Source organism: Pan paniscus, chromosome 10 (assembly GCF_029289425.2).
Source record: "Pan paniscus chromosome 10, NHGRI_mPanPan1-v2.0_pri, whole genome shotgun sequence".
NCBI classification, from domain to species: Eukaryota; Metazoa; Chordata; class Mammalia; order Primates; family Hominidae; genus Pan; species Pan paniscus.
Genome location: NC_073259.2, coordinates 5,947,239 through 5,963,137, shown reverse-complemented (window position 1 = coordinate 5,963,137; position 15,899 = coordinate 5,947,239). Strand labels below are relative to the sequence as shown.

At 49.5% G+C, this 15,899-nt stretch overlaps 1 protein-coding gene across 3 annotated transcripts in view; it reads right to left on the bottom strand.

The window, feature by feature from the left end:
• Positions 1–15,628, bottom strand: part of B4GALNT3 (beta-1,4-N-acetyl-galactosaminyltransferase 3) — a 111,152-nt gene extending 95,524 nt beyond the window's left edge. The window contains exon 1 of one of the 3 annotated variants that reach the window (XR_004665550.4): positions 15,022–15,550. Coding sequence is in view for 2 of the 3 variants with exons in the window: in XM_034935066.3 (XP_034790957.1) it covers positions 15,022–15,190 (169 nt within the window). In the remaining variant the exon portion in view is untranslated. Of the gene's footprint in view, positions 1–15,021 lie in introns of all 3 variants that reach the window. The other 2 variants (XM_034935066.3, XM_034935065.3) reach the window with 2 other exon arrangements.
• Positions 15,629–15,899: the final 271 nt, after the last annotated feature.

Here is a 15,899-nt window from a genome sequence, read left to right as displayed (position 1 = left end):
CTAACAACCTAGCTGGGACACGCAAGACCAACCCAGATGAAGTAGGAATGAAAGAAAGTCAGTGCTCAATTGTAAGTTTCAGAAAACTTAGGTGCAACATAAGTTCCAGAAAGAACGAAGTCAGCTGGTTCTAAAATAACTGAGGAAGGCTTCAGGGAAGAGATGAGAGAGAAGGATAAGCGGAGTTTTGAAAGGCAAGCAGAGGGATGTCATGAGACTGGAAAACAGCAGGCACAGGGCGAAGAGGAGGCGCGGCAGAGCCCAAGGGAAGACCAAGCCCAAGGAGGAGACCCCACCTCCGGTTCTCCCGGGACAGGAAGTGAGGGTGAAGCTACTGCTCTCTGGATGGCTGCTTCCAGATGGATGATTTAAACACTCTTCTGCATCTCCCAGCAGCAGGGCTCTTCCTGGCTCTCTTTCTCCCACCTAACATCTGTCCCCTGCAACTAGAGCAAGGAGATTTAATAAGGAGAATATTCCCAAGTCATCAGCCTCCAAGAACATACCAGGCACTGGGTAAAGCTTCAGGTAGAGTTCTTAACTAGGGAACCATGGATAGGGGTCAGGGGACTGTGTACCTCCTCCCAAAATAGTATGCAAAATATACAGGAGATGGGCAAACTTCTGGGGAAAGTGTAACCGTTTCTTCACCAGATTCCTTTTTTCTTTTCTCTCTTCTCTTCTTTTCTTTCTTTTTAGATAGGATCTCACTCTGTCACCCAGGCTGGAGTACAGCGGTGAGATCACAGCTCATTGCAGCCTCAAACTCCTGGGCTCAAGTGATCCTCCCACCTTAGCCTCCTGAGCAGTTGGGACCACAGGCATGCACCACCACACTTGGCTTTTTTTTTTTTTTTGAGACAAGGTCTCCCTCTGTCACCCAGGCTGGAGTGCAGTGGTGCAATCTTGGCTCACTGCAACCTCTGCCTCCCAGGCTCAAGTGATCTTGAGCCTCCCGAGTAGCTGGGACTATAGTAGTGCCACCACTTCCAGCTAATTCTTGTATTTTTTGTAGACAGGGTTTCACGATGTCGCCCAAGCTGATCTTGAACTCCTGGACTCAAGTGATCCACCCATCTCAGCCTCCCAAAATGCTGAGATTACAGGTGTGTGCCACCATGCTTGGCCTGGGCTAATTTTTAAATTTTATGTAGAGACAGGGTCTCGCTATGTGGCCCATGCTGGTCTCAAACTCCTGGGCTCAAGCCATCCTCCTACCTTAGTCTCCCAAAGTGCTGGATTGCAGGCGTGAGCCACCGTGCCTGGCCTCTTCATCAGATTCTTACGGATGTATGTGATCCACAAAAGGTTAAAAATCTCTCCACAAAGAGGGGGAAATGCCCAGGTCCAGTATCTAGAAATTTACAATCTCATGGGGGAAGACAAACAGACAAAAATAACTCTGATCCAATGCTAAGGTTGATAAGTGCACTAATGGTCGTGCGGAAAAAGTGTTGTGAGGGAGGGGACGGGGTTAGTTCCAGTCTGGCTTTCAACGGGACATCCCCCATCCCCCCATACTGGTTTTGGGATCTGGGTTTGTGATGAAGAAGAAACAGCCACGATCATTTTCTGCCCAGCCCAGACAGTCTTTAGCCAGTACCTCTTTCTCAAGCACTCCTGGTAGAAAACTCCAAGTCTGAGGCTGACTCTATTCCTGCCAGTGAGGTGAAGGATGATGTTGTTTTCAGGACAATGGATTAGGAAGGAGACGCTTATCCTGAAAACCAGCAACGACTCCGTTCTACATTTTTTTCCTCTTCTACCCAGCTCCCATTCTCCAAATTCCTGAGGTCTTTGTAATCCTGACACCCTTTTGGTGTCATGTTCTCCAGCCCTGAGTTATCTGTCTTAGGACTGTCACTTCTGGGAGAGCCCCCTCACCCTCCAAGCTAGTCCCTTTGTGCGATTATTGCTTCTTTTTCTTCCCAAATAGCATCACCATCTCAAATCCCGATCTGTTTGTTTACGCGATTATCCTCTGTCTCTTCCTCACCAGAAATGTATGCTCTGTGATGGCAAACTCTTCCAACTTCTTGTTCCCCATGATCTCCCTAACACCCAGAGCATAGCCTGGCATATAACAAGTGCTCAGTAAACACCTGCTGAATGAATGTCTGCCTCCCCACCCTTTGCATTCTTCTGTAGGACCACCATGGTACTCAAGCTCCAGAGAGGAAAGTACAAGGACAAATGAAGGCATTTTTTTTCTCAGGAGACCATTTCTGAGATGCTGGATGCACAAGACAACCCTTAATTAAATGATTGTGGCAGAGTACAGCCAGAGACCCACGTATGAAACCCACAACTTTGGTATTCCATCACCTTCTCCATCAACCCTACTGCCAAACTCTGTCACTTCCTGCCTTGACGTGTCTCAGCTTTCATCTGCCACTCCTTCCGGCTAGGCACTCACCACCCACCCTCTCGGTCACTGCAGTAACCACCTCACTACGTCCTAGCCATCCTGCAAACTTCCAACAGCCTAATCAACCTACAGTCACAAGTTCCTGGGATGTAGAAGGGGTTGGTAAGTATTTAAAGGCAGTGGGGTGGCTCATGCCTGTAATCTCAGCACTTTGGGAGGCTGAGGAAAGAGGATTGCTTGAGCCCAGGTGTTCAAGACCAGTCTGGGCAACATACTGAGGCCCATCTTTACAAAAAGTTTAAAAATTAGCTAGGCATGGTGGTGTATGCCTGTGGTCCTAGCTACTAGGGAGGCCAAGGCAGGAGGATTGCTTAAGCTGAAGAAGTCGAGGCTGCAGTGAACCACTAGACTCCAGCCTGGGTGAAAAAGCAAGATTCTGTATCCAAAAAAAAAGTGTTTGAACAATTAAAGTACAAATCAGTGGATGAAAAAAAAGAAAACACTCCCTCCATATCAAACTCCTGCTTTAAACAATTTATGTTGGCTAGACACAGTCACAGTGGCTTGTGCCTGTAATCCCAGCAGTTTTGGAGATAGACGCAAAAATATTGCTTGAGTCCAGGAGTTTGAACCAGCCTAGGCAACATAGTGACACTCTATCTCTACAAAGAAAATTTTAAAATTAGCAGGCATAGGTCGGGCGCGGCGGCTCAAGCCTGCAATCCCAGCACTTTGCAAGGCCGAGGCCAGCGGATCATGAGGTCAGGAGATCAAGACCATCCTGGCTAACACTGTGAAACCCCGCCTCTACTAAAAATACAAAAAATTAGCCAGGCGTGGTGGCGGGCACCTGTAGTTCCAGCTACTCGGGAGGCTGAGGCAGGAGAATGGCGTGAACCCGGGAGGCAGAGCTTGCAGTGAGCCAAGATGCACCAGCCTGGGCGAAAGAGCAAGACTCCGTCTCAAAAAATAAATAAAATAAAATAAAATAAAATAAGCAGGCATGGTGGCATGCACCTGCAGTCTTGCCTACTTGGGAGGCTGAGGTGGGGTGATTGTTTGAGTCCAAGAGTTTGAGACTGCAGTGAGCCACGATCATGCCACCAAACTCCAGGCTGGGCAACAGACTGAGACACTGTCTCTAAAAATAAAAAACATCAGTTAATCAATAAAATAAATGTATGTTGCTCCCTACCAAGTCCAAACTCAGCAACCTGGCCCTCAGGAGAGTCCACAATGAGGTTGCAACTACCATTTCATCTTCATCTCCTTCAAGCCTCTGCACTACAGAACTTGTGTTCCCTACAAAAGTTTGTATTCCCCAGACTTTCCACTTAGCTTATGCTATATTCCTCAAATGGAAATATTCACCTTTGCTTAGACACACACACCCGAATAACAACAGCCTGCTGTCGCTGGAGGAGGTATTAGAAATTCAAGCCCGAGGACTTCCTTTTGGAAAATACCCACAGCAAAATATTAAAAATGCTAGAAGTATGACAAACTGCTGTTTTATTTACATAGTAAAGCCCTCCACGAGGTAAGAGAATCTCCAGCAGCCAAATTTGAAGATGTAAAAATCAGAGCAGTAAGCAGATGCTAACATATTGGCAGCCTCTTGCAACCAACAATTTTAGATAATTAAATAAATTTGTTTTAAATTTTTAAATGCAGAAGAAGGATGTAGTTTCTTTATTTATATTTATTTTTTATTTATTTTTTATTATTATTTTGAGACAGAGTCTTGCTCTGTTGCCCAGGCAGTAGTGCAATGGCATAATCTTGGCTCACTGCAACCTCTGCCTCCCAGGTTCAAGCAATTAACCTGCCTCAGCCTCCCAAGTAGCTGAGATTACAGGCATGTAATCTCATGCCCAGCTAATTTTTGTATTTTTAGTAGAGACGGGGTTCCACCATGTTGGCCAGGCTGGTCTTGAACTCATGACCTCAGGTGATCCACCCACCTCGGCCTCCCAAAGTGCCAGGATTTCAGGCATGAGCCACCGTGCCCAGCCTATTTATTTATTTATTTATTTATTGAGACAGAGTCTCACTCTGTCACCCACGTTGGAGTGCAGTGGCACAAAATCAGCTCCCTGAAACCTCCGCCTCCTGGGTTCAAGCGATTCTCCAGCCTCAGCCTCCCGAGTAGCTTGGATTACAGGCATGCGCCACCACGTCCAGCTAATTTTTGTATTTTTAGTAGACAGGGTTTTGCCATGTTGGCCTGGCTGATCTCAAACTCCTGACCTCGAACTCTGCCTGCCTTGGCCTCCCAAAGTGCTGTGATTACAGGTGTGAGCCACCGCGCCCAGCCACAATGTAGTGTTTAAAAACCCAACAAATTTGAAATAGAACAAAATAAAACTTACAGATATGAAAAATACAGTCACTACACTGGGCACGGTGGCTCACGCCTGTAATCCCAGCACTTTGGGAGGCTGAGGCGGGCGCATCACCTGAGGTCAGGAGTTCAAGACCAGCCTGACCAACACGGCGAAACCTAAAAATACAAAAATTAGCTGGGCATGGTGACACATGCCTGTAATCCCAGCTACTCGGGAGATTGAGGCAGGAGAATGTCTTGAACCTGGGGGACGTAGGTTACAATGAGCCGAGATCGTGCCACTGCACTTCAGCCTGGGTGACAGAGCGAGACTCCATCTCAAAACAAAACAAAACAGTCCCTAAAATGAAAAAATGGGGTAGCGGTCTCTCCCTCCATTTCGTTCCCTCATTTCTCTACCCATTTTCTGTGCCTGTGCAACGTCCCCTGCCTTCTGCTATCGGAAGTCATTCACCTGGGACGTGCTGCCCATCTCCACTGCCCTTTCCCAGGCCCTCTACTCAGCTGAAATGGAAAGAAAGGAGACCCGGGACAGAGAGTACGTATTGCGCTGTGTGCCTGATCCATGAGGGAATCCTCCATGTCCTCATCCTCCTGCCCACCTTTGCTAAGAGGTGCTGGTGAGCAGTCGGGACCAGCTGGCTGGTGAGGGAGGTGTGCGTGAGCACACACTGCACACATTCGTTTGAACCTGGGCTTGGCAGGCAGGGTGGAAAGCAGTGGATCAGAGGATTTGTAAGAAGATCTCAGCAGGGAGGCCTTTAATCTTTTAGGCAACTGCTTGTACGGAGACCATGTTGTCAGAGATGACCTTGGAGGCGAAAGCAGTCAGAACTATTGGGAGAGCTGCCACCTCTCGGTTCAGGCGACTGAGCCTTGAAAGACCAGGGCCAGGATGTCAAAGATATTCCCTTCCGACTGTCCCTTTCACCCCTTAGTGACGTGGGCAACTTCCAAATCTACTCCTGCAAGGAAGCATCTCACTCCAAAGATTATGGAACTGAAGCCCTCAAAAGGACAGTAAATTAGTTACAGGTAAACTGATTTCCTGTAAACAGGAAACCAGGCAAATCAGTTACAAAGTAGGATGTACACTGGCCATGCACGGTGTACATTAACTGGCCACGCGCGGTGGCTCATGCCTGTAATCTCAGCACTTTGGAAGGCTGAGGTGGGAGGATCCCTTGAGCCTAAGAGTTCAGGACCAGCCTGAGCAACATAGTGAGACCCCATCTCTAAAAACAAAATTTTTTTAAAATAAATAATTAATGAGATAACTGCCAGGTGTTCCTGCCTTTTATTCCCAGAACTCGCAGTGTGTACACAGGGGTATGCAGCAGAGTGAGAGGCTATCGCTTCCCAGTTGCTGTGCTTCTGTGTCCTGGTACAGCCCCCCAGACAGCTCTCATTCTCGGCAAAATCCTTGACTCCTAACCTGGCCCCCACCCCTAATATAAATCTTTGCCTGGGATGGAAAGATGCAGGCATTGCTGAACATCATGGAGGAAAAAAGTGATTGAAGAATGTGTATTTGGTGGCAAGTGCTGGATATGGATGGCATAGTAATGCCGGGGTACTGGACACAGCTGTGTCATGGGCTGAGAAGTTTAAGAAGCACTGGAAAAAGGGCCAGTTGAGGAATGTGTCTATTTGCCCCCTCCTGCCCAGCCATTCTCTAATTCCTATCAGACTGAGAGGGAAGAGATGGGAACCAATATTCATTGAGCTCCTAATATGTGCTAGGCTCACTAAATCTCATTTAGTCATAAGGAAAGCTCTACGGGAACAGCATTATAGCTCCACTACCCAGACAAGGCTCCCGAGACTTACAAAGGAATAAGTACCTTCTACAAGGTCTCACGATTGGTGAGTCATGGCACTTGAACTTGAACCTTGCCCTGCCTTCAGACTCCACAGTTTTTCCAGGAATTATCAATGCTTTTCAGTCCACTCAGAGTCTGCCACAAAAAGTAAATGCTCCATAAACATTCTGCTTTAAGTTTAGAATGAATCACTTCTGCAGCCACTCAAGGTTTGCAAAATAAATAAAAATTGCAGAATACACAACGTTCAATTTCCTGAGCATTTATACATAAAGTCTTTGGTCGGCCTGGAATGTGGTTTCTCTATTTCCACTCCCACCTCTCTCTATTCTCATCCATTTGTGGGCCCTCTTCCTGGGTCGTGTGGCCACAAAGCAGAATGTGAGCTGTGCAGAGTGAGACACACACATAGCCCCTGCTAGGCACCACGAGAACACAATTTCAAAGAAGAAATGGGTGGAAGAGACACACAAAGTCTATTCCCCGGGCAGGGATTCTCAGCTGCTAATACAGGGGCTAGGTCTCTAAATGAGTTTGTGACTTTATGCATCCAAAAGCCACAGGCTGGCAGCAGCCATAGATCTTCACGTTGAGGTGTCCTTGCTGGTGTGAGGAGCTGGTGTGAGACCTTTGCAGGGATGGGTGCCCACATGACACACCAGGTTTCTGGCCTCCCTGGCCAGTCTCTCAGCTGTTCTCTCAGTAGTGTCAAGGATGCCTCCAATTTTATTGAATTTGCCTTCTATGGTGTCACTGTTTTCAACAAAAGTGGCTCAGTCCCCAATATCTGTCAGTAAATTCTAAGCGTTTGGTAGTCTTCTTATATGGAAAGACGTAATAATTTATTTGTGGATGTGATTCAACTTTTCAGTACCTAAATAAAGACCCCCCAAAAGGTCAGGGCAATACTTTTTTGGCTTTTTAAGTTTTTAAATCCAGACTTTTTGTCTAAGGCATCCTGGAATCCAACATCTGCTTATCACTGCTTATTACACTTCATTTTTTCAACAATGTCTAGGTCAGAGTGGTGACATTTTAGGTGATTGTTCATTTCTTCTTCATATTTGTATGTATACCATAGCACTTTTGTTGATTTATTTTATGCCTTCATTGGGTCCAGGAAAAACTAAAGTAGTTTACAATGACCATATAATATAAGATGACATAAACTGGAAGTAGTTAGTTGTGGGAGTGGGGAGATAAAATAAAGGTACAGTCATAAAATTAGTAGAAAAATACAGATCATAAAATCCTTTACACTTTTCTCCAGGTGAAGAAAAAACTGAATCCTAAAGCTTCCTAGTAACCAACACGACGGGAGAAATCAGAGTGATTATGCAACTTACATGACCAATAGAAATTAAAACAAACCGCTCAAGAGAAGCACAGCTATTTCTAAGATCAAGCCCAGAAGAAACATGTTTAGAGGGTTCTCATACAGGAATGAGCAGAAGTTCTCAATTCCACCCTGGCAGAGTGCTACTGGGGAATTTCAGAGGCTACTATGTATCCTGTAGTCTTGAGGCCCCTGGTCTTCCTTGGCCTTAGGTCTTCCTTGGCCTAAAGGCAAAAAAGTGCTTTCGCAGGGTTAACGTGGTCCAGATACACAGCTGTTGTCTAGTATAATAAGCATGGATTATTTTTATCCCTATTTTATTTTGTTTATTTATTTATTTAAGACACAGTCTTGCTGTCACCCAGGCTGGAGTGCAGTGGCGCCATCTTGGCTCACTGCAGCCTCTGCTTCCCAGGTTCAAGCGATTCTTGTGCCTCAGCCTCCCGAGTAGCTGGGACTACAGGCACACACCACCACACCCAGCTAATTTTTGTAGTTGTAGTAGAGATGGGCTTTCATCATGTTGGCCGGGCTGGTCTCGAACTCCTGACCTCAAGTGATCTGCCCACCTTGGCCTCCCAAAGTGCTGGGATTACAGGTGTGAGCCACCACACCTGGCTGCATTATTTTTATAATCATAAAGAATATCATTTTAAAATGAGGCTGAGCACAGTGGCTCACTCCTGTCACTGAGCCCAGGAGTTCAAGGCTGCATAAGCGAAGATCACACCGCTGCACTCTGGCTTGAGAGACAGAGTAAGACTCAGTCTCAAAAAATACTTTCATTAATTTAATTTAAAAAATTGCTAATAAAAAAAGAACCACAATCTGTATTATTCCATTTATATAAAATATTAAAATATGTTAAACTAATCTATGCTGATGGTAGTGATTCCTAGCACCGCCCCCCCTGGGGTACTGGGGTACTGGTAATACTCTGTGTCTTCATCGTGGTGCTCACAACACAGGTATTTTCAGTCTGTGAAAGCTGCTCATCAAGCTTTCTGTACATATACTTGAAAAAAAAGAGGAACCACAGGGACGATTTGAATGTTTATTTTCTTAAAAGTTGGTCAGTATCAGGCCTTTTGTAGTTATGAAATAAAGAACATATTGAACATAAAAATAAATTATATACTAAAATATTACAAGAATACAAAGAATATTCATTTTTGCTTATCCAATGGATACTTCTAAATTCAAAGTAGCACTTGTTAACTTGAGTCTGCAAAAATTTAAAGATCTGTCACACTTTGCTCAGAATATACAACACATGCAGCCCAGTGCCCTTTAGAGCCACTATCTGACTATTCTCACCTCTTCCACTCGCATTTTTGTATAGTGGTTAACATATAAATCTATTAATTATGTGAATCACAAGGTCAAAGAATTGTCTGAAAACTCCAAATGTCTGGTTGGCCTAGTTGAGACCACATAATCTTTACATATAACGAAAAGTGCTTGTGGAAAATAAAAGCGTAGTTTTTGAGACTGGTGGAACGCTGCAGAGGAGAACTAGACAGCGAGCGGCCAACTCCAAGAACAGCCTCTAGGACCCCTTCCAAAGCAAACTCTGCTATGTCGGCTGCTCTGCTCTGCTCCACAAAGCTCAGCACTAGAGGGCAAGCCCAGGCTCCATGGCCTGGAAAATTACTGCAGCGTACTTACCAGCCTCTCCAGAAGCCAGCACGGAAGCACTTTCAGAAGACCTTGTGCTACAAAGCAGTTATAACCATGCACAGCGTCTGAACAACTCCCAGGACAGGGAGTGGCAGGCAGCCCCAGCACCATCAAGCAGGGGAATGGGACCTCAACTCCCAGGACAGGGAGTGGCAGGCAGCCCCAGCACCATCAAGCAGGGGAATGGGACCTCAACTCCCAGGACAGGGAGTGGCAGGCAGCCCCAGCACCATCAAGCAGGGGAATGGGACCTCAACTCTCAGGACAGGGAGTGGCAGGCAGCCCCAGCACCATCAAGCAGGGGAATGGGACCTCAACTTGAGGGTCCCTGGGTAGCAGTCAGGGTAAAGATGGCAGATGCGTTGCTGAGGTTCGCCGGCCACATCAGCACAGGGACTGAGAGACTAGGGAAAGGAGAGACTCTAAATATGGGTAAGGTCACCTATTGTCAAAAACTGCATTCCTCGTATAGGCAATGCCAAAGAAAATACGCTTATGATAAAAAAAAAACATTGATGTCTTATCGCTTATCTTCTGTATTTGTATTCAAAGGCCATTGTTGTGTATATGTATTATGGTACAGGGAACAAAAATTCCTAAGTTCTATTCTTGGATCAGTCCCTGATAAACACAGTATCTACCAGTGGAAAATATCAGGTGCTTGGAAATTCAGAGCTGACACATTCATAACGAGAAGGTACTTATCTGAGCGCCTAGTATGTGCCCAGAATTGAATGTTGATTAGAAGACACACATAGTAGCCTGGTGACCGGAATATCAGCATAAAGAGCGATAAACCGGACACGTGAAAAGGAGCTACACGAGAGGTAAACAGGACACGTGAAAAGGAGGTTCCCTGGGACAGAGAGGCACACCCGCCAGAGCTGCATGAGACACAGTCCCTGCCCACAGGAGCACACGAGGCGGTTGTGCTTGCTGCTTCACTGGGTTTCAACTCCATGCCACACTATCCCTCCTCTGCCCACACATCTGTCTCATTTGCTTCTCCCTCTCTCCCTGCCTGCGTCTCAGATTACTGCTGTGCCCTGCATTACCTCTGTCACTGGAGGGCTTGTATCGTTTCCAAATCAGAACGGCTGTGGTGGCCGGAGCTGCAGTCACTGCCTCACACCGTGGGTGTGCCTCCCTCAGCCCACTCGAGTCAGCCAGAAGTCACAAAGGCCAACCAGAGAGATGTGGTACAGATAGAGGTAAGGCAGCGAAAGCCAACGGCTTCCTGAGCTTCAGAATACTTTGGGATCCAGCAAGTAATCCTGGCACTTAAATGGGAGATCTAAAAGGAGCCAGCACATGCCATCCTTCCGTCTTGGATTTGCGCCCAAATGTCATCCCTTGGCTCTGAGATATTTCATCTCTAGAAACCATTTTTTTTTCTTTTAAGTAGAGCCTCGCTCTGTCACTCAGGCTGGAGTGCAGTGGTGCAATCTCAGCTCACTGCAACCTCTGCCTCCTGGGTTAAGCAATTCTCCTGCCTCAGCCTCCCCAGTAGCTGGGATTACAGGTGTGCGCCACCATGCCTGGGTATTTTTTTTATCTTTTTTAGTAGAGATGGGGTTTTGCCATGTTGGCTAGGCTGGTCACGAACTCCTGACCTCAAATGATCCGCCTGCCTCGGCCTCCCAAAGTGCTGGGATTACAGGTGTGAGCCACCACCCCCGGCCTCTAGTCCAGAACTCTGCCTTCAGATAGAATCTTTGCTGATCCAATATGAACAAATGGGTATATAACTTGTGAAAACCTGCCTAATTGGAGAATCTTTAACTTCCAATAACAATTTGTTCCCAGGGCTGCTTTTCAGCCAGTACACACCAGGATAGCCGTACCACTTATTAAAACACTGAAATCCTTAAGCATGTGTTAGTACAGTGGCTGCCCCAGGCCCTCTGAGTGTCCCACTGCCACCCGGACCCCTCCCCAGGACAGCTTCATGACCCAGCAGCTAAAGAGTTAATGTTGGGCTCAACAAGGGGACTCGTCAGGACCCTGTTCCAGAACCACCATGCCACACCAAAAGTATTGTTACCCTTACCCGTCCCATTCTACAATGCTGCCGTATTCTAAAACTTTCAACTGCTTTCTGCTAGCTACTGAATAAATGCCACTCTTTAAGGTCTTTATTCAGCCTTCCACATACAGCATCATCCTCTATTCTTCTTACACCCTCTGTTTCACCAAACTCAGCTGCTCAGTATTCTCAAACATAAACTTTCCCTGACTCTTGGTCTTTGTTGATGTAACTCTTTCTGTCTCGAATAGCCTTTCTGTATCCACCAAAATCTTACCAACTCTTCAAAATGTCCCAAAATGTCACCATTTCCATGAAATATTAGTTGGGAGAGCTGTGCCCCCATTTCGAGAGGTGTCACAGAAACATATGCGTCCTATGTTTGCAAAACTTAATGACTGCTTTATATTACAACCATTTTGATATAGGCACCTTAGCTTTCCTCCTAAATGAAGCTGTGGATGCTAGAAACCACATCCTGGTCATCACACCTACATGGCCTGGCACAATGCCTGGCTCGAGGTATGCGCTAAGTAAATATTTGTGTAAATGAATGCGTGAACAGTCCTAATTCTTTTGTCCATTTTCTATTTGTTAAGGATTTTGGTTGTTTTTCTCTGAAGCCACTCCAGTTGTGGTTGTATCTCCTTCTGCATATGGAACCAAATTGCACATCATCCACATCTTAAACTACTGGGTTATTTCACGAAGATAAAGAAGGAAATATGCTCCCCTGTCATTACTGGTAACCCTGGAGTTTGTGACTGCCATCTCTCCATACTCTTCTTCCAGCACCAGATTCAACACAGGGACAGGCAAATGAAAGGTTCCTGGTAATGAGGGCTGGCCTTCCAGATGACAGGGAGCTGGTGGGTGGTGGAGTGAGTTGGCAGGGATTGCTAGAGAGGGGAGGCAGGGTGGCTTGCTGGAAAGCAGAGCCAACAAGCTGGTTCTGGTTGCTGTGGTTGAGGCCAGAGGTACAGGCCTGGGAGGTGCAGTTTTACTACCCTGGTTCCTGTTGGTATCCAAGAGTGTGGAGGTGGGAATGCTAGCAACCCCCTTCCTACCTCTCCTTTCCTAATGCCTCCTCCCTGGCTGTCCCTCCAGAGGAATAGCTCTGAGCTGAGAATGAAACCTATAGGAAAAGAGGGAACTTTGATGCAAGATGTCTGGGCTTCTTAACAACAAAAAAGGATGGGAGACAAGGAGGCAGAAACCACAGCTCCTGTTTAAATCTCATTCCACAGGGAAATCGAGAGTAGAATATAACGGGACAGCCCAGGACAAAAAGACACCCTGCACAATAGATGAATTTCAGGGTTCTAAGAGAGAGGAAACAAGGTGCATCAGTGTGTGAGCTTAGCCTCCTGTTAAAAACCATGAGTAAGGAAACGAAGTCAATTCTGGCATAGAGGCTGGGAAGAGTTTTCTGGATAATTGGTTTGGAAAAGAAAATAAAAAATAAGGAAACCCAGTCAGAGAGTTAAGATTCTTCTGGGAGGGGAAACCAACAGACTCAAGAATTGATGGCTCGGAATGAGGCGGCCCACGGCAGACAGAGGCAGAGGTCGAGGGCCAGAGTGTCAGATTATGACTGTGGCAAACTAGATCCAGGTTTGAGGAGAAAACACACACCGGAGGTAAAAGAAAAGTGAGGAGAGGGAGAAAGGGAGGTTACTGATTCCAAGGTCACAAAGCAACTGCCTTTCTCTCTGTTTTTAATTTGTGCACAAGATCCCACTGGCTAAACAAAATGATGGCTACACTGGGAAGAGGTGTCGCCTCCCAGGCCCCCACCCACACACACTCCAAAGGAGCTCATCCATTTGGGCCTGAGTGGCCATGGCGGGGGAGAATAGATTCACTCTCTGTCTTTCAGAAGGAAGAACAAGGCCCAGAGGAGGGAAGAATTCACTATGGGCGGCAGATTTTGGGCATCAGAGGAAAGGGCTCTGCTGCATGGAGCCGTGGCCCCGGGGTGGAAGCTATGGCTTCCTGGTGATGTGCTGAGCTCTCTGGCCCTGGAATCAGTCTTCGCATCCGGACTGAAAGACACCTTGGAGATCATTTAGACCAAAGGCCTCATTTTCACCTGAGAAGCTGTCGTTTTTCCCTTGATTCCCCCGCTAGTTAGTGGCAGAGCCAGTCTCCTCTAACTCACAGCCGGAATGACTTCCATCACCACAGAACGGTTAGGCCATAAATATACATTTCCAACCTGAACCAGCTCAGCGACTGTCCCTAGTAATTCTCTCTCTTTGGCCACAAGAGAAGGCACAGCACCACACCCAACTCTGGGTAGAGAAGCTGACACGACGATAGGTCAGAGTCAGAGTATCTTCTCAGCAACTTGCTCAGCCCCTCTGTCCGAGTTTCCCCAAAGCGGGAGGAAAGTGAAGGCATGGGAGGCCACGTGCCAGAACTTTGAACCTCGGCCCCCCGGGCTTGGGTTGGGCACCTGGTAGTAACGGGAGTTTCTCCATTTCTTTTCCCAACTATTACAGGATCTTTTACGGCCCCTGTCACTGTCAGTTTTACTTTGTTAGGCCCATCCACAGTACGTTGAAAACCACCTCGCACAGCCATACCTACTGATGTAAAAAGGCAAAGAGACCACGCTCTCCTGTTCTCCTAGGAGGAAACTGAGGCACGGAAATATTAAGTGGCTTTGGCTAAGTTAAAAACAGAAGTAGGAATCTACCTGCTGCCCGGTCCACTGTGCTGTCCATCATCTCCTTAAACTGGGGAGTTTGGTAGATTGCTCAGGGTTCAGAAAAGTGGCAGAAGGGGCGGCCCGAACAGGAGAGAGAGGGCGCAGCGAGGAGGTGGGAGATTCAAAGAACCGAGGACGGAGGCTGGGAGAGGAGCGACGCATGGGAAGCGGGGAAGAGACGGGACTCTCCGAGGTATGGTAAAAAAGAACCCCCCTAGAAGATGCAGCAGGAGAGGAAACGGAGTGAGCCAAACAGAAGGCGGTGGGCAAAGTTTGGGCTGCGCGGACTGGAGCGCGCGCCTGGGTGTGGACGGCCGAGGGCATCCCGCACCCGAATCCCTAGCTCGCGCGTGGACCCCACGGACCTCCTCCCCGGGAACCGCAAGCCCGGAGCGGCTGGAGGGGCCCGGTCTCCGCCAGCGTCTCGGCGGGGCGGGCGGGGAGCCTCTCTCCGGGTCGCTCTCCGAGGGGAGACGCGAGGAGCCCCGAGGATGCCCCGGACCCACATGGCCGGCGGGCAGGCCCGGGCTCGGGAATTCTGCGCTCGGCCCCGCGGCTTCCCCCGCCCGCAGCTCTCCCCGAGTACGCGCGGGGCGGCGCCGGGCACCTGAGGGACAAATGGGTGGGAAATCGGGTCTGAGGATGGGATGAGAGGCGGGTCCCCCCAACGCAGGAGCCGCCGCCGCCGCGCACCTCCGCGCCCTTCGCCTCCCCTGGGTGCTACTTACTCCGGTTCAAGGGGTTCCCGCCGACCTGGGCCGACGCCACCAGTTCCAGATACAGAGTCCAGAGCCCCACAGACACCACGGCGAGCGCCAGCAGCAGCCGGAAGCGCCTCCGCAGCAGCTTCACCGGGCGCAGGAGCAGCGGGAGCCGCGCGGCCCGGGGGCTCCCCATGGCGCTGCGCCGAGGCGGCCGCCGCCAGCGCGGGCTCCAACCCCCCGAGCCGCCGCCCCCTGGCCGGGCCCCGCGCCCAGGGCGCCCCGCGTCCCGGCCCAGCGTCTCAGGGCTGCGCCGAGGCCGTCTCTCCCGGCCGCTCTCCGGCGGGGCTCGGGCTCATGCTCCGGGCGCGAGGGGTCTCCGGGCTGCGCGGGCGCCCAGCAGGTCTCTCCGGGAGCCGAGCCCGGCTCCTCCTCCGCGCGTGTGCTCCGCGCCGGGCTCTCCTCCCCGCGCCTCTCCCGTCGCAGGCTCGCTGCCGCCCTCCCTCCCTGCGCGCCCGCCCTCACTCGCTGCCCAGAAGGAGGCTTCCCCGGCGCCCGCCCGCCTGCCTCCGCCCGCGCCTCCGCCAGCCCCGGACAGGGCTCCCGGCTCTGGGCTCTCCTGCTCGCGGCACCTGGCCCGCCCCCGCCCGGGCCCCGGCCCCGCCCCGGCCCCGCCCCCGCCCCGGCCCCGCCCCGGCCCCGCCCCGGCCCCGCCCCGGGCACAGGTGGGCTCCGCCCCCGAGAAGCCAGGGACACGAAGAGGCCATTCTGGCTTCCCTCGGGGAGCGAGAGGTGGGGCCAGAGAACTGGTGCCTGGTGCCTCCCCCGACTGGGAACGGGTGGGATGAGGAGGGGGCGAGTGATGATGCGGACTCTGGGTGACCGAGGGAAACCGAGTCACCACC